This window comes from Botrytis byssoidea (genome assembly GCF_014898295.1).
Source record: "Botrytis byssoidea strain MUCL 94 chromosome Unknown BBYS_007, whole genome shotgun sequence".
In the NCBI taxonomy this organism is placed as follows: Eukaryota; Fungi; Ascomycota; class Leotiomycetes; order Helotiales; family Sclerotiniaceae; genus Botrytis; species Botrytis byssoidea.
In genome coordinates, this window is record NW_024065848.1 from 177147 (window position 1) to 194247 (window position 17101).

Genomic DNA, 17101 nt, shown 5'->3' on the forward strand with positions numbered 1-17101 from the left:
AAAATGAGGAATCTGATAATGTGAAAGATAACCAGGAAAAGAAGCACAAGAAGCTGAACTTCGTCGTCGGGACAAGAAAGAGAAAGAAGCCCGCCAGAAACAGCAAGGGGCTAATAAGTCTCCTGTTGCCCAATAAGACGACAATTAGAATGGATTGATCCGAGAAACTGAGTCGCAGTAGATCCTCGTTGCCATGACCTATCTCCCTGCTCTAGAGCTGACAGCTTGTCCGTAGATCGGCGAAAGAAGGTGTTCCGCGTCTCTCCATTCGCCTGACAACGAGGGTGTAGTATCACCACCGGATTCTTGGGTGTCCATTCTATGCATCTACATCCTTCATGTTTTTGTTTTGCTTTTGAATAATCTTGTTGACGGGGTGGGGAATGGGGGGGGGAACTTGCAAGGTATTCATAGACGACGCATATAGACTGCTATTATTCATACCACTTGACGAATATATATCTGTTAGGTGACTTTCTGACATACACTTGTAAAATTTCGGTCAAAATCTGTAAATTCTGTAATCAATGGTGCATACGAAAATACTCACAATGTATTAAAATCGTCATATTTCGTTTCTTTGTGCAATCCAAAGTGCGAATTGTGTGTCACATGACCTTAAAATAAAGACGCGACATGCACGTTCAAATGACGCGTCTCACCAGCTTCTCCTTGAGTAATTCACAACAACAAATTCAAATATGGAGTCCAGCGACCCAACAATAATTGATCTTAAATCTTCATTCCTGCGCGCACAAATCTTCGCACTCTCTCAACCTCTTCAGCCGTCTCAAGAATGGCAAGATTCGATATCGGAGGAAGAGAATACCCTACGACAACGCGCAATTGATGAAGCATTATTCAAGCTCAATACTATCCTGAAACAACATAATAAGATCAGCTACCCTCCGCAGGCACAGCGACATGTTGCTGAACAGATCGATGAATTATACTGGGCTGCAGGGGAGAGAGATGTTAATGTGAATGGAGAGGAGTGGAGTGAAAAGGGCGCCGACTATCGTGAGTCCCATGAATTATATCAATCAAGGCGTAGTGGACTTATGCTAATCAATATCTAAATCGACAGGCTTTTCATCTAACATTGAGAAATTACCAGAGGAGTGGAGCGAAGAAGCAGAAACGAAGGCACCTAAGCAAGCTGCGAAATACAAAGAGCTTCAGACTAAACTGTTAGGACTAAATGAGAAGCGAAAGGCCGCAAAGGAGAAACTTGAACAATGTAAAGCTGCCAAGAAATTACTCGAACCCTTTGATCAAGCGGATAAGAATGTTCAAGAAAATATTGTTACCAAAAACGGGGAAATCGAGAAAGAATTAGAGAGGATGAGGATGTTGATGTTGAGAGTTGAGAGGGGCATTGTAGGGCTAGAGGGGAAAGATAGGGAGGATCATATGGATGTTGACTTGGAAGAGGATGATAGGGAGAAGCTTAGGTTCTTGGGAATTACATAACATGATTAGCTTTGTTCGATAGAGGACGAGAAATAGACGGTCTTTGTTGGGTGAGTTTCTTGTAAAGAATTCTTTTTCTTCCTGTCACTTATTAGCAATTCAGACAACAAAGCCGTCAAGCATGATCGATCCGGCACTTCGCTTTAATAAGCTTCGAGTATACGTTGAACACACTTCAGCTTCGCCCAGTATACTCAATCTTGTTTCATCGTCCCGAAATTTACACAAAATGAGTCTGTATCATATCAGTCTTCCATGTACCAACTTGAAAGCATCAGAAGAGTTCTACGCAACCGTATTAGAGCCTTTAGGCTATAGAACGTACCTTCAAACTCGTAACAAGACTTTCTTTAGACCAAGCTGGTCGTTTCGCCCTGAACTTTCCTTAAGACGTGATAGATCTTGTGGGCCAATTGGAGGTACTCGTATCACCAGTCATGCAACATCCAGATCACAAGTCGACAGATTTTATGTTCTCGGACTGTACGTGTTTCCGTCATTTTTAAATAATCACTAACAAGACACTAACTCCATCGGCAGAGCCAAATCTAACAACATCCAAAGCGGAGAGATAAACGATTATCCACATGCCTGTACAGCTTCTATCGTCGACTTTGACGGCAATGTCATTGAAGCGATTTATTTGAAATCATGGGGGCCCAAGGTCATCACCCCGTTTCCAATGACTCCCGCAGCGATCTTTGGCGCGCTTTACCTGACAGTTGCTTCTTCTATCTTCAAAATACTTGGAGGGTGGTACTATTTTATCTTCAACACAATAGGGATATTGATGATTGCAGATCTTGTTTATGTGCAGCTTGATTCGGAGAGTTCAACACAGAGATTAGAAGATTCTGGACTGCTGAGCCTTGAAAAACGAGACAAAGCGTCGAGGGCTAGGCTAGCATCTAGAGATGTGGATTGAACTTTGGGAAATTTGTACAGAGATCTGAAGATTTTGGTCGGTTAACGGCGACTTATATCAAGCGATTCAATGCACTTCCATGTCTATTTGTGCGTAACTGACAGAGTGCATGATTTTCTTACAGTCACAATATTCTTCAATGATCTAGCAAAGCCTCAATTCAAGTACCAAATCTACGATACCCTCTATATTCATATTTGAAGTCTGAATATAGAAATGTTATTTGAGCTAATCTTGGCACTCGCATATCATGACATCCAAGATTTGAGTTGCGCGCGCTAGAGACGCCATTGACGGGAAATACCCATCTAGTATCACACTACTACTAGCTTCCACAGTGGATCCATGATATGTGTTATTGACATAAGCAATCCATGATATCATGCATTTGTGCTAAACCAGTTTGTCAACTACATAGCTCATTCATTGAAGCTTTTTTTTTGGAAGTTGACTCTAATAAATCTCCATCGGAATATATTCACCATACTCAATTGCAAAAATTAAAATGCCATTTCCCTACAAAACTGTAAGCCTCCTCAACCATCCATCGTTAATTTCGTCTTTGCTGAGATAAGATATCAGGTACTGGTAGTTGGCGCCACCTCAGGCATTGGGCTTGCCCTCGCTGAGAAAATGCTTTCCGAAGGCGTTACCAAAATCATAGCTTTGGGCCGTCGTCAAGATAAACTGGATGAGTTACAGGAAAAACATGGAGATTCGAAAGTTTCAACAGTGGCCTTTGATATTACGAATCTTGAGGGCATTCCCAATATGGTTGAGGGGTACGTTATCCATACATTTCGATCAACTGCTAGGGTAAACCAATATTGATCGATCAAACTTCACAGAGTCCTCAAATCACATCCCTCCCTCGACTGTGCATTCCTCAATAGTGGAATACAACGATCTCTCGATTTTACCCAACCCTCATCCATAGATCTCGATGTCATTTCTACAGAATTCACGACTAATTATCTCTCTTACGTTCATCTTGTTAAAGCACTTCTTCCACATCTACAGAATAGAGTCAAGGGTGGCGAGAATTCCGGATTGATATTCACGACCAGTGGATTGGCTTTAGTACCCATAGTGCGATGTGGAAATTATTGTGCAAGTAAAGCTGCTATGCATCAATTAATTCTCGTTATGCGGGAACAGTTGAGAGGTGTGGGTCAGAGCGAAAGTGGGAATACTGCGGAGGAAAAGATTCCGGGGGAGAACAAAAAGAGTAAGGGTGTGCAGGTTATTGAAATCTATCCGCCGGCTGTTCAGACGGAGCTACATGATGAGAAACATCAACCGGATATAAAAGATGGCAGGAATATGGGAATGCCGTTGGATGAGTTTACGGAAGAAGCGTGGAGAGGATTAGAGAGGGGTGATGAAGATATTCCTGTGGGGACGACGTGGAAAGGATTTGGGTATGAGGAGGTGGAGATGCGAAGGAAGAAATTGTTTGGCGAAATGATGGAGAAGATGAAAGGGAATTAAGGTTGTGTCAAAGATTCGAGGGAAGCTGAGGATGCGTTTTCGGGACAGACATGGAAGAACTGTATATTGAATATTGTGAATGGTTCAAGTAGGAAAGCCACGTGCTTGGACTACTAGATATATAAAGCTGCAAGCGCGTTTGGAGTGTAGCGTTATTTCTGGTCTCTTGATGCTCAAAATAATTTTAAGTGTCCGTCATCTCTTACAAGTGAGATGTCCCCTTACACGTATAATTTAACCGCATGAAATCAATATTCACTTGCACAACTAACTGCTAGAAAGCTTTTCCTGTCTGACTACCTAGGTATATAAACCCCGTAATTTCCTCCAACCATCACCTCTTCATTACAAAAAACCCCGCAAGTAATTACGAATTTGAAGGCTGGGAATTCTATAGTCCTATCATCCAAAATTTAGCGTTAACTCCTGACACCACAGTCCCAGCCCATCATTCTGTGAATTTGTTGTGGGCCAAATATCCTATTCTTGCAAACGATAATTGAAGTTTTCGACAGTGATGAAAATGTTCAACGACAGCGTCTAGATTAATACAATGCAGAGAAACAAGATATATATGCCATTACCATTCTTCGTATTATACTGAGCGAATCCTGTGTTATTGGCCTTGCTCTTCTGAATTTTATCAAGGCTTTGCACTCCTTTAACGTCTTCCCAAATGTTAAACCGGGTCAGTATGGATAAAACTCACAGCAAAACGGCACCTTTTTATTTATCCACGCAAAGCACAAATAGATTGCAACCATAATTCACCCTACTAGTATCAAACTCATACTGTAGGCCTATTTCTAAGCCTGAGCGGTGAATTCTAATCTAGCCCCCTCAGAATATTCAGTCGTTCTGTATTTAAACACGTCCTATGGGTTCCTACATATCAAACTTTCTTTGATACGAAAAATATACCGTCTTAGGGAATAGTGCTTGGAGCTGATTTCAAGTGAGGATTTTGATCCAATTTCCCACCATAGAGTTGCAACTGCATAACGAAGATATGGGTCATCTGCAGACACACGCATGTTTAGAACTACATGCTGTTATTATCGTTCAGATCTACCCAATGCTTTTCTGACAGCAGGGAAGTGTAAGAGTGGAAGTGACAGTGAACTATTTTCATATATTGATCATTCCACTATATATTCGCAGAGTTGAATACGACTCACCTTGGGTTGGAACCATACACGACTCCCGAAGCTCCAGCTTGAGGGTTCTCTAGGAGTGAGTTGTCTTTCTGATAAATCCGGATATCGGCCTCCGCAGCTTGTTTGGTTCCTGGAATTTAGCTTTGTCACCACCTACATATATATAGATACCTCTGAAATGGGCACACAAATCAAAAATTCCCAGATGCGCTTACCGCCTTTACTTTTGAGAGATGTAGGTATTTTCGATACAGACGATTAATTGCTGCATACAAAAGTGCGCCCCAAGCAAAATTCACTCACCATCGCCCACTCCTCACTTCCCAACCTCATCGTCGCCTAACAGCCGCCCCACAAAAACTCAATCCAAACCTCTCACAACCAGCCATTTCAAAAATTATATCTTCAGAATAGGAAGTAAGCACCAAAGATCAAAAAAGCAAAATTTCAACACGTCTTGCGACGCTGTAAATCCCAATCAACTTCGTACTATAGAATGACTGTACCAAGCTGTCCCCTATTTGGCCCGATTACTATGGCATGGGTGGAGGCGTTACGTAGACCACTGTACCACGGGGATATGTTTGGTGAGGTATGTGGATACTTTGGGGGATATGTGGGAGAGGCTGTCTGATGAGTTAGGGAATGGGAAACAGGTAATGAGAGTTGGGATAAAGGACATGTGATGCAACTTGGGAACTCCAAAATAGAATAAGAGATCTCATGTCTTTATTTCTGTTTACTGATAGTGACTTCAGAACGCACGATTGAAGTTCTTAATGAATTCTTCTTGGTTGGTGGTGTACCGTGTATGTCGCGAAATATCTGGCGGTCATGAGCAGCAGAATTTCCCCGACAGTATTCACAAGATGCGACCACCATTCAATGCTTGTGAAGTTTTGATGCGATCACTTATGATAACATTGTCATACATACCTCAACTGCATTGAAGTGGGTAGAAAGCAAACACACTGGGACAAGCTTTCCGGCCACGCCGAAAACAAAACTGCTTCCCGGAAGATTTTTTCCGACAAGCTAGCCTGGGTGTTCATTGAATCATCAACCCAACATATGTGCGATTGGACGAATGAATCAATTTGCGCTTTGAATGCACATGTGTATGGCTTGTAAAATAGTTGAATTTTACTTTGGATCTAGGCCAGACTTAAATATAAAGTCCCTTGCTGTCTTTGTAAGGTAGACTAAAATACATGTTCAACTAATTCGTATGAGATACCAAAGAAAACACTTCAGAGGATCGGGACCTTACTAACTTGCTTCTACAAAGCCATTCAATGTGCCAGAAATTAATTCCGTAATCGTGCCGATTAAGCACATGTGGTTGAATGGTTTCGATATGGGATACGTCTCTAGAGTTACCTTCTCTCGAGATATGGGATCGCTGCCGAAGAATATCGAGCCCTACTTGAGGAGTGAACACAAACACTCATACGCCCTTGATTAACGGGTTGTGAAGAAGTTGATATTAATTTGAGAATTATTGCTAAAACATAGGGCCACCCTTAGAATCACTTGACTAAACTCTGTTGGCAAATGGATTTTTGGAACTTGAATAGACTTTACGTTAGCTCCACGCAAAATACAAAGAGCTTTATTATAAGTCACACTTTTAGTATTATTTCGTCGAGTTGGATACAAAAGTACTCATACTATGGGTCCACTAGATCCAGAACGTGGAAGTGGTCACTTACTATCATTCCACGCTGCTGTAGCATAAGACGATGAAGCGACATGTAGAAAGAGGTAATTTTATGATAGTAAAGCCATTGTGAATCTGGAAAGAAATGTTTAGTCAATCACATAGTTGGTATAGACTGTGCTTTGGTAGCATGGAATTGACTTTATTGAATCACAAATTACTCAATTACATCGGGTAGATTCACCCTTACACATTGGGAAACTTGGTCTTGAGACTTGGGTGTCGGGTTGAGTTGCTGTAATCTAGAAAGCCACTTTTTATATTCCATCATTTTGAATGGCAACATACCACTATCGTTCGATCGCTGGAGCATAGAGCAAGAAATTTGAGAAGAAGTTACAGTTGATAGCAAGAGATATCTTCTTGAGATTTCGAATATTAGCGCCCACAGAAAATAATGTGCACAGCTAGGATAAGAAATAGACCACTGAGATAGCCCTGCATCATTGAACTTCATATGGATGTTGATCCTTGCGCCGTATCATTTGGACTTAATGGCGATGAAATCTATTATATGAAAGACGAGGGGGTTGCAGGGGAGACGAAAGCGTTAGGAAGAGGCTGTTTTCGAAGACAGGGGGTTCATATGACATCATTGTCGTCTAGTCTAGGGGTTGGTAGCTGAAAACGAGGAGAATTGATTGGAGGTTTAAAGAAAAAGCATTGTAATCTGAAGCTCTGAGTCAAAGACCAAACTTTTGATATATAATATGAATATGTTGATACTTCATCTGAGAACCCCTTATTTCACCTGTCTAACTTTAGACAGAAGTTTATTTTGTGTTAGACACTTGAGAATAACAGATGAAGCCTTTCAATAGACTCATGTTAGAACCTTTATTTATGTATAAGATACATTTGATATAGAAATCATGTTATTCAATCGTCTTTGACAGAAACTACTCATTGTTCATTGATGTCTCGAGCTTTCTGGCTCACTGAGCTCATATTTGGTAAGACTATTCTCACTTTGACATTCTTCCCCCCGGTAAATTGGAAGTATATATTGAACATCAGATGAGAACACATCCAGTGAATAACAATCGAAATTGAGCTTTGTCATGCCTCCATCATGTCTTCATTTACCCCTCACCCCTCACCCCTCCTTCTGACAAAGTTCTTCCATCTTACCTCCCCCATCAACTCGTGATCTGGAACAACATTTCCCCGACGCTCGGATCACCTAAATCAATAAACCATGTCTCCAACTCCATCAATCAAGAGCTTACAGCTTGCTCCCCAGCCCACCAAATACGATCCCATTGTATTACCCAATTCCGAGTTACTTACCGGCGCCGTCGAATATCCCACTCGAAAATCAAGCCTTGCCAATCTACCTCCCAATAAGAAACCTACCACCATGACTTCCAGACTCGTTCTCGTAATTGGCGATTTGCATATCCCAGATCGAGCTATTGATGTTCCTCAGAAGGTATGATTTCTTTTGCGCCTCCTGCGCCTTTTATTATAATTCTCTTTATTGCTGATCTATTGAATTACAGTTCAAGAAGCTTCTCACCCCGGGAAAAATTGGCCAAACTCTCTGTCTTGGAAACCTCACCGATCGTCAGACCTACGACTATCTCCGCTCAATCACCCCCGATCTGAAGATCGTTCGTGGCCGCTACGATACCGATGCTACCTCTCTTCCACTCTCCCAAGTCGTTACACATGGCTCTCTTCGCATTGGCTTCGTTGAAGGCTTTACCATTGTTGCGCCCAACGAGGTTGATTTATTGACTGCCGAAGCCAATAAGTTGGACGTTGATGTATTGTGCTGGGGAGGAACTCATAAGTTTGATGCCTTCGAACTTGACAATAAGTTTTTCATCAATCCCGGAAGTGCGACTGGTGCGATGACTACGGGCTGGATGGAGCCGGGTGAGGAGATTGTCCCTAGTTTCTGTTTGATGGATGTAAGTTCTTCTCTGTTCTTGCGCACTTTGCTTGAGCTACAATTCACTCGCCCATTCCTCCTCCTCCCTCAAATACCCCAGCTAACTTTCCTCCCTCCTCTAGGTCCAAGGTCTCGGTCTCACCCTTTACGTCTACCAACTTCGCACTAGCGAAAAAGGCGAAGAATCCGTCTCCGTCGAGAAGATCTCTTACACCAAGGTTCTTCCTCCCACCACCGCCGCCTCCAGTTCCACATAATGATACCCTAATTCTCCACCACATTTCCATTTAAAGAAGTGCTTTTCCTTCTGCTTTCCCCCGCGGTCGCCAGCTACAAAAAAAGTCCTTTGGCATTTACGGTGTTTGGGGATCTTGATCTTTTGCGGGATGGGGGCACAATTGATATGATATGACATGATATGATGGCATAACGATAGACTATGACTGCTGGAGAGAGAAATACATGCACATAATACCAGAGAGCTAGACTTTTTTCTCTTGTTTCAAGAAAAGTCTTGCCGTACTCATCTACAGAGGTGAACGAATGGACGCCTACTGGATACCAGATTAATAGGATTGCGTACGATACCAGCTGATGATACGTAACATACAATAAAAATCATATCTGTAGCGCAAGCTACTCATTTGCGATTCATTGCAATGCAGAAATTGAAAATGCAAGAACAATATTCGTGATTCGACGATAAAAGAGAGATTTCATTGATATCATATTCCGCTTCATAAAAGTGAAAGAGTCGAGAAACCAGAAACTAAAACTACTTTTGCGCCACTCATTAGGACCAAAGAAGATATGCGCATGGCATATTAAAACCGCTGTAAGCTCATTAATCATCCAATCCGATCCCATTACTCCCGATTTTAATCCAATCTATCATAATCGATTTGATCCAATTCAATCGAATTCAACGCAGAAGAAATTAAGAATATTTTATAGCCCAAACTTGACTCATAAGACGCCACTCATCATAACATCATACTTCTCCTCCTCGAACTTATCCTATCGCTCCTATTCGCATTTGAGGCTGCAGTCCCCGCCATATTCGTACTACTGACACTTTTCCTCAAGGATTTATCCGAGGAATCCGTGGTATCTCTCTCCGATTCGTGACCTTGAGCCGACGCGCTTCTAGCTATGGTTGAAGAGGGTAATGCTGATTGTCGTCTTCTTGAACCTGATTGTGATAGTCCTGTTGATGCAGAAAACTTTCTCGCTGGTTCGAAGTCCTGATCTCCTACCGGAATAGCGGAAGCTCTTCTAGCAAAACGTGATGACGCTCTATCACTTTTCTCTTCTTTTATGATTTTCGGTTCTTCTGAATCGCGTTTGGGCGAACCTTGAAATTCATATATATCCATGTCTTCGAGGGCTGCTTTTATATCGTCGCCTTTAGTCGATTGTTCCTTGGATTTCGCTTTTATTTTCCTCGACTCTGCTAGCAGCTCCGCGACTGATTTTGATCCCGATGCTGAAGATCCCGACTCTGTGAGATATAAAATTGACTCGCGACGTCTTCTATGATCTGTGATGCTGCTTGGTAACATATCAGGAAGGGGTGCAGAAGCTTTGCTAGTTAGCGGACTATGGTCGGCGTTTGACGCGGTTGATAGTTGTTTCCAAGCATCTTCCGATTCGGGTTCTGCTTTGATTTTGCTTATTGTCGTCGGACCAGCTTCCTCGTCTACCCTAATGGCACGAACTTTTCCATCGGCTGTGACGGCGTTCACAAATTCCTTTCCGGGTCGGCGCATTTTGTCTCGAAGATTGGGTTCCGCATAACTTATCGAGTTCCGAGCTCGTCGACTTGGTCGTTGGCCTTCAGCAGACTCCCTGATCTCTGAAGGCGGTGGAGTATCCCGATATTCCACTCGAACGTTGGTTGACGGATGCGATGAAAGAGGCAAAAAGATATCGACAGGTGCAGGCGTCTCTGGTTCCGCCTGCATATTGAAGACCTGAAGTGGAGGTTGCATAGTTTGTTGAATAGGCTCGATATTTTCAATCTTCTTCTCCTCGCTTGGCATCTCCTTCGACAGGCTTTCCTTGAACAAATTCAATTTGCCTGGCTTGATCCCATCGTGATTGGAATTCCTGCTGCTGGCTCCTTTCTTAGGGGAATTGTTCACACTTTTGGCTGCCAGAACCTTTCTGGTGCTGGGAGCTAAAGCTGGCTTGTCTTTCGACAATCCTTTAGAGCTCATAATATCCTTCGATGGCTTCGTATTCTCTTTGGCTGATGAGACCGCCGATTTTGTCTTCGCTCGTTCCTCGGTAGATACACGTGTGAATTGGAAATCGTCAATATCATTGGCGTTTGTCGACTCCAGTTCCTCGTCTTCTCTTGCACTGAGCTTCCTCTTTGCGCCTGATTTGAGTGTTCCCGTATTCTCTCGTTTTGCCGGAAGATCCAGTCGGCTGTTCCTTCTAATATCAGAGGCCACCATACTATCCTTGCGCTTTTTCCTCTGCTCGAGATTCGTTGATATTATCGGATCCAGACAAGGCTCATCTTCCCTCTCATAAGCTAATTTTCCTGCCAAATCTATCTTTACAGGATCTTCGTCGACGAATTGTGATACTGGTGGCGGCCCGATGTCAGGTGAATCTTCGTTGTCTGCCACCACTTCAGCTAGCATATTTTCGATTTCCTGATGTCTATGAATTGTTAGCGTGCAAACTTCAACATATCAAATATTGCGCAACATACTCCAGAGTTTTCCTAGGATAATATTTGTTTTCCAAAATGGGGGGTAATTTGCCATCTGGGCTACCGATGTCTTCACTCGATGAAGCCACCTTTTTCCTTGGCGCCATCTTGCGCTCCGGGCTTGTACCATCCTCATTCAATGGGTCCAGATTATCCCACTTGTTTTCTTTGGGGCTACGAGGAGGATTCGAACCCGCTCTCAACCCTCCAAATTGCCTTGGGACATGTGGTGATCTCTTCCTTTCTGGAGATTCTTCTCCCAGACCACTTATCAAAGCTCCAATCTCAAGCAATCTCTCTTCGAGTTGTGATTTGACCACATTAACTCTATCTGCAGCTCTTCGAGCCTTTCCATTATCGATCTCACTTCGAAGGCGTAAATTCTCCTCTCGGAGTTCTAGATTTTCAGCAAGAAGTTTCGATGTTTCATTTTCAAGGCTTCGAATTCGAACAGCTTGGGAAGAATTGACGGATGCAATATCGCGATTCTGACGTTTGTACTTGCGCTTGACTATGATTGCATCAGAAAGGCGCCTCTCCATTTTTTGCCAAATGTCAGGAAATCATTGTTTGGGAACTCACGAGATTCAATACTCTCCAACGAAGCTGCAGGCTCATTTAAGCGGGCCATGTGAGCTGGCAATGCATGCGGAATGAAATATGATTAGTAGTACGGTATGAAAAAAAGACGTGAGAAATTTGAGGATTATTTTGATGAATCTTGGAAGCTGCGACGAGGGATTTGTCGAAGTAACGGTGATTTCTAGTGATTCTTAGAGTGTTTGTGTACAGTGAAAAATTAGGGTGAATTGATTTGTTTACATCGAACTTAAACTGGTTAGATTGGGAGCATTGACTCTGCTATCATAAAAGTGGGTTTATTTGTCGAATTTCATTGGTCGAAAAAGGATCGCTATCAGTCCCGCCTTGAGTTGTCCACGGATGGAGAATTAATTCATATCAAATTCAATTATCAAGCGTTTTAAGTCTCCATCTCTTTGCATTGGAGATCCGATATTACAACACTCGGCCGGTAAAGCAAAGATCACAATAATGTCATATTCATCTCGACCCCTCGGTTCGCATCTGCGACAGCATTCCATGGGTGGTAGTCTGGGTTCATCTTCTGGTCAATCCCACGTCTTACAGGCGCGCATCAATGAGAAAAGGGCAGAGTTAGAAAATCTGAAGCAACTGCGAGATTTGAGTGCAGGATTGGCTGGACAGATGCAAATGTTGGAAGAGAAACTTTCAACTCTTTCAGATGGAACAGAAGCCGTCGCAACAGTATTGGGCAACTGGCACAATGTTCTGCAAGCTATTAGCATGGCATCCAGTAAGATGTGATGTACTCCTCTGTTTGTCGCGATTTCTAACAATTATCAGTGAAAATACCAAAACCCAAAGAATCAAACGATGGAGAAGAGGAGTTGGAAAAGAGAACGGGACCTGAAATACCACTACCTCAAACTCTAGTCCGAATTCCCACAGAACACGCGCCAATGCTACAACCATCCAAAAATGAAGAATCAAATGAATGAAGAGTACACGCCAAGTCGCTGGGAGACTAGAAGAGGATATACATACATTCATGACGAGTTTGGTGCATGAAACGGCACAACAGGCAGATATGGGGCTGTGAATTTTGAGTTTTGATACCAAAATCGGTCTGGTGATGGATCGTGTCCATGTAGGAATGGCTGGTAAAAAGCAGCTGAACTTTTGATGATGACATGATTGACGACATATTAGCAGAGATTGATCGAATAAGAAAAATGTCGGAAAAGTCATGCAATCTAAACAAATACATGGTGTTGTGGCCTGCATAAGTAGGTAAGATGTGAAACCCAATGACGGAAAGGTCGATGGAAAAGAAGGTTACATTACATCACAATGAGTAGGAGTTGAATGCTTCATCGAAGGAAACAAAGTCATCGCCGAAAGTCTTTTGCATATTGACGGACAATGAATGAATTTCTTCGAGAGCTATTCACCATTTTCATCCCAAAAATAGCTTTGATCAATCATCGCTCACAATTTCGCAGTCGCGCCTTTCTTTTTCAGCTACCGGTTGCTATAGTGATGATGTAAGCTCACACAAATGAGGGGAAGGAAGGAAGCTACACTTTCGTAGCGAGCTACTCAAACGAATATCCTCATGATCGATTGAATTTCAATGACTTAACAATTCACATAATTGATAAGAAGAAAGCTCTGTTTTTTGGAAAAGAAGATTCATCAAACTTGGTACTACATTTCTATTGACTTTACGAATTCGGAATACGATTGTCACTCAAAAATAGAACGCAATTTCCACCCATCCTTGCAAATCGATTGCTTCTCAATACTCAAATCACATCTAATTTCCGAAACACCATTCGACCAAAGATCGACTGTTTCTAGACCATTTATGACTTTTGACAGTCAAGATGTCTCGAGTAACAAGATCAACCACGATCAATATTGTGGAAGATAATACAGCATCCATTGCTGCCCAAATCCCTCTTCCATTGACACCTGCTCCAAAAGTATTGGCTACTTCAACTGTACACGAACTGAATAGCATGGCAGCTCATGATAGCTCAGAAACGGATCTCGCACAACATATGAAAAATCTCAAAGCTGCATATCGAAGTGCTCTCGGTATCACAAAAAAAGGCAAAAAGCACAACAAGAATAAGAACAAGGGAAAGCAAGACCTTTCGACAGAGCTAGAGCATACCAAGATTACTATCCCTGAATTCGAGCACATCGGGGTTTATACTGTTAATCCAACTTCTATTCAATCTGCTCCAAACACAGAAACTGTCCCAAGAATTGCTGCAGGCCCACCTGGTGCTCGCCCTACAACTCTTGTCTCTAATTTTGAGCTTTCAAGGACTCAAACTGGTCAGCCAAAATCCGTTCAACCACCTTACATCATGGGACAGCCTATCTTACCTCACATTCCACAATTGGGACGAACTACTCGAGGTCAAATTGCAAGACAACAAGCAGGTCAGTATGATAAAGGTGTTTCATTCATTGGAGCGGCCGATACTGGAGATGTCTTCTGGAAACCACCTCACCCCTCCAGCTGTGGTTCATCTCTTTTCGCTGGTTCCAACTTTCCTATGCAGACTGGACCTTTCATTCCATTGAGACTTGAGCATAACACTAATCCCTCGGACTATTTAGCAAGGAAGAATAATGACAACATAGAGACAAAGGATGTCGAGTCTTCAGCATCAGAAAAAATTCGATACACCCCAAAGAAGAATGAACCTCCAGCTGTTTCTGGCACCATGCCCTTCACAAAGCAAATCACAACACTCGAGGAGATTGAAAGAGCTTACAAGGCTTCGGAGGTAACGCCTCCTGTTCGCCACTCATCTTCCGCCGAAATTGAAGAGGATTCATTCCTCGATATAATCATAAATCGATCGCCAGCAAAGCCTGTGTCTCGCATCGAAGACTCTTTGGAAGAGCTCGACAATCTGGAGGATGCCATAGATGCGCTCGATGAAGCTACCACTGTTGAAAGATTTGTTGCTACCTCACCCAAGACGGCCAATATCTCAACTGAAGCTTCCTCTGACACCAATTTGAGAAGATCACCCCAACGAGAATTGGTTGAGGAGCTCCCCGCTGCTGGACTACGTGTACGCGTACATGACAGTCCAGCTCAAGCAACTTCCCAAAGACCCAAATCTACCTACGCAACAATGCGTGTCAAACGTACCACAGCCACGGAACCAACCCCCAAAAAGGCTAAATCTATGTCCTTCGAAAATGTAAGACCTGTTGTTAGCCCGGAAAAGCCAACAATGACATCTCCAAGTAAAGTTCCACGTCCAACTAGTCTCCTTCCTCCAAAATCACCAACCAAATCTACAAAGTCATCCACCAAGCCAGTGTTCGAGCTTCCTGGTGACGCTGTCGCTAAGCGATTAAAGGAACAGAGAGAAGCTCGTATTGCGCAACGAGAATCATCCGAAATGACAGTCGTTAGAACTACAACTACACCAGGAAGAATCAAATCCACGAAGCCCCCCACCAAATCTTCTCAATTCGAACTCCCCGGCGAAGCATACTCAAGACGTAAGCGAGAAGTACTTGAGGCAAAACTCAAAGCCCAAGAAGAAGAAGATCGCAAAAGACGTGAATTCAAAGCCAGACCCATAGGTAAAATCGTAGCTTCCCGTACACTTCCCCGCGATACAGCTGCTAGTCGCGCACGCCAAACTAAAATGGGAACACCTGGTGACAGTGTTGATAGCGGTGGTCTCACAATCGGTAAACGTGGGAGCTTAGTTGGAAGTCATCGCCCTTCAATTCTGGACATGCAAAAAGTGAATGTTATCGGCTCATCACCCCGTACTAAGGCTCCTCCTGCTCCTTTGAATCGCAAAGCCTCGCAACGTCCACATAATCCGAGAATGGCAATGCAGAGAACGGTGTCAGATTCGGATCATGAATTGCAGAGACAGAGAGCCAAGGAGCTTTATAACAAAGACGCAATGTACACAGCAGACATTGAAAGAGAGAAAAAGGAACGGGAGATGGCAGCTATCAGGGCAAGGGAAGAGGCGGCAGAAAAGGGAAGGGCGGCTAGTAGGGAATGGGCGGAAAGACAGAAGGCCAAAGCAATGGGTGAGGCGCTTACTAGTCCAAAGTCTTCTACCTTCTTCTGAGTGAAGGTTGATCAAATTGTTTGTGGTGTTTTCGGCGTTTTAAGTTGGCTTTAAACTGTCTGAGTTTAGTGTGCTCGGCTTATGTTCCTTACATGGAAATATGAACCTATGCGATAGGCAGTTGTATACGTTATTGTGCATTATTCGCGTCGGACTTGGTTTTTGAAGTCTGATGTTATACGTTCTTTTTAGCTTAGTATTTTAGGGGGATTGTATGTTCGGAATGGGGGGACAGCACGCTTCTGGATTTTGTTTTTCGACAAGGAGTTTAAAAATGTATGGTCAGGTTCACGGTATGGTGTACAGCACATACATATGTTCCCGGGGCATAGAGGGTGTCCTAATATATGATTTTGAAAGGAAAGGAGAGGGGCGGGGCGTTTGATTTAGCGGACGGGTGGGAATATGGTGGACTGGATTGAGTATTATACCTTGGGGGAGGATGAATCGGGAGTTTGTATAGGTTATTGGAATGGATTGGTCTGTACAGGAGTGTCTCGAGACTGTAATCTTCAGCTCAAGAAGGAAGGATGGAGATGTATGGGATATGAGTTGATTGCTCGTCTTTGACGGGGTGGGGTTGGGGACTACATGATTATGGGTAGGCGGTTCAATGTATTTTGTATTGATAAGTAATTGTATAAATTAATAAAATGAAGAATAGTTGCTATTCTTTAGTTTTCACATTTCATATGGAAGTCAAGCTTGTGTGTGATTGTGTACAGGAAAGTGTAAGTCTTCACTTTCACACTTGTAATTCATACAGTACACCTCGTCACGGAGAGATTGCGTTGCTCACTAGTGGTGAGTGAGTGGTATGCTTACACTGTTCGAATAAATTGGTTCTGCAAAATCAACAAGATCATCAACATATATTTTCATTCTCCTCATCATCATTTTCTCATTCTCGTTATCATTCTCCGTATCCTTGTGTCTTTCTGTCCAAAAAAATTTCAGTGAGATTCAGTGAGGTTACCATTGCCTATTTTGTTAATGTCGGATATATATCCTCCTATCAAGCTTTCCACACATCGAATACC

At 42.9% G+C, this 17101-nt stretch overlaps 7 protein-coding genes across 7 annotated transcripts; 6 read left to right on the forward strand and 1 right to left on the reverse strand.

The window, feature by feature from the left end:
• Positions 1-701: 701 nt before the first annotated feature.
• EAE97_004106 (uncharacterized protein) lies at positions 702-1473 on the forward strand (the record flags this gene model as incomplete). The annotated part of the gene is made up of 2 exons (XM_038874618.1): positions 702-1020; positions 1088-1473. 2 exons carry the CDS (start codon positions 702-704, stop codon positions 1471-1473), a joined length of 705 nt encoding a protein of 234 aa, XP_038734062.1.
• A 121-nt stretch (positions 1474-1594) lies between these two features.
• EAE97_004107 (uncharacterized protein) lies at positions 1595-2817 on the forward strand (the record flags this gene model as incomplete). Its single annotated transcript, XM_038874619.1, has 2 exons — positions 1595-1956; positions 2014-2817. The coding sequence occupies 2 exons, from the start codon at positions 1595-1597 to the stop codon at positions 2396-2398; spliced, it is 747 nt and encodes a 248-aa protein (XP_038734063.1). The 3' UTR covers positions 2399-2817.
• Positions 2818-2903: 86 nt separating this feature from the next.
• On the forward strand, positions 2904-3889 carry EAE97_004108 (uncharacterized protein; the record flags this gene model as incomplete). The annotated part of the gene is made up of 3 exons (XM_038874620.1): positions 2904-2924; positions 2981-3180; positions 3247-3889. The coding sequence occupies 3 exons, from the start codon at positions 2904-2906 to the stop codon at positions 3887-3889; spliced, it is 864 nt and encodes a 287-aa protein (XP_038734064.1).
• A 4019-nt stretch (positions 3890-7908) lies between these two features.
• EAE97_004109 (uncharacterized protein) lies at positions 7909-9323 on the forward strand. The gene is made up of 3 exons (XM_038874621.1): positions 7909-8198; positions 8269-8682; positions 8786-9323. The coding sequence occupies exons 1-3, from the start codon at positions 7965-7967 to the stop codon at positions 8918-8920; spliced, it is 783 nt and encodes a 260-aa protein (XP_038734065.1). The 5' UTR covers positions 7909-7964; the 3' UTR covers positions 8921-9323.
• A 323-nt stretch (positions 9324-9646) lies between these two features.
• Positions 9647-12019, reverse strand: EAE97_004110 (uncharacterized protein; the record flags this gene model as incomplete). The annotated part of the gene is made up of 3 exons (XM_038874622.1): positions 9647-11336; positions 11389-11899; positions 11971-12019. The coding sequence occupies 3 exons, from the start codon at positions 12017-12019 to the stop codon at positions 9647-9649; spliced, it is 2250 nt and encodes a 749-aa protein (XP_038734066.1).
• A 422-nt stretch (positions 12020-12441) lies between these two features.
• Positions 12442-12929, forward strand: EAE97_004111 (uncharacterized protein; the record flags this gene model as incomplete). Its single annotated transcript, XM_038874623.1, has 2 exons — positions 12442-12724; positions 12775-12929. The coding sequence occupies 2 exons, from the start codon at positions 12442-12444 to the stop codon at positions 12927-12929; spliced, it is 438 nt and encodes a 145-aa protein (XP_038734067.1).
• An 888-nt stretch (positions 12930-13817) lies between these two features.
• Positions 13818-16061, forward strand: EAE97_004112 (uncharacterized protein; the record flags this gene model as incomplete). The annotated part of the gene is made up of 1 exon (XM_038874624.1): positions 13818-16061. The coding sequence occupies one exon, from the start codon at positions 13818-13820 to the stop codon at positions 16059-16061; it is 2244 nt and encodes a 747-aa protein (XP_038734068.1).
• Between the last annotated feature and the right edge of the window lie 1040 nt (positions 16062-17101).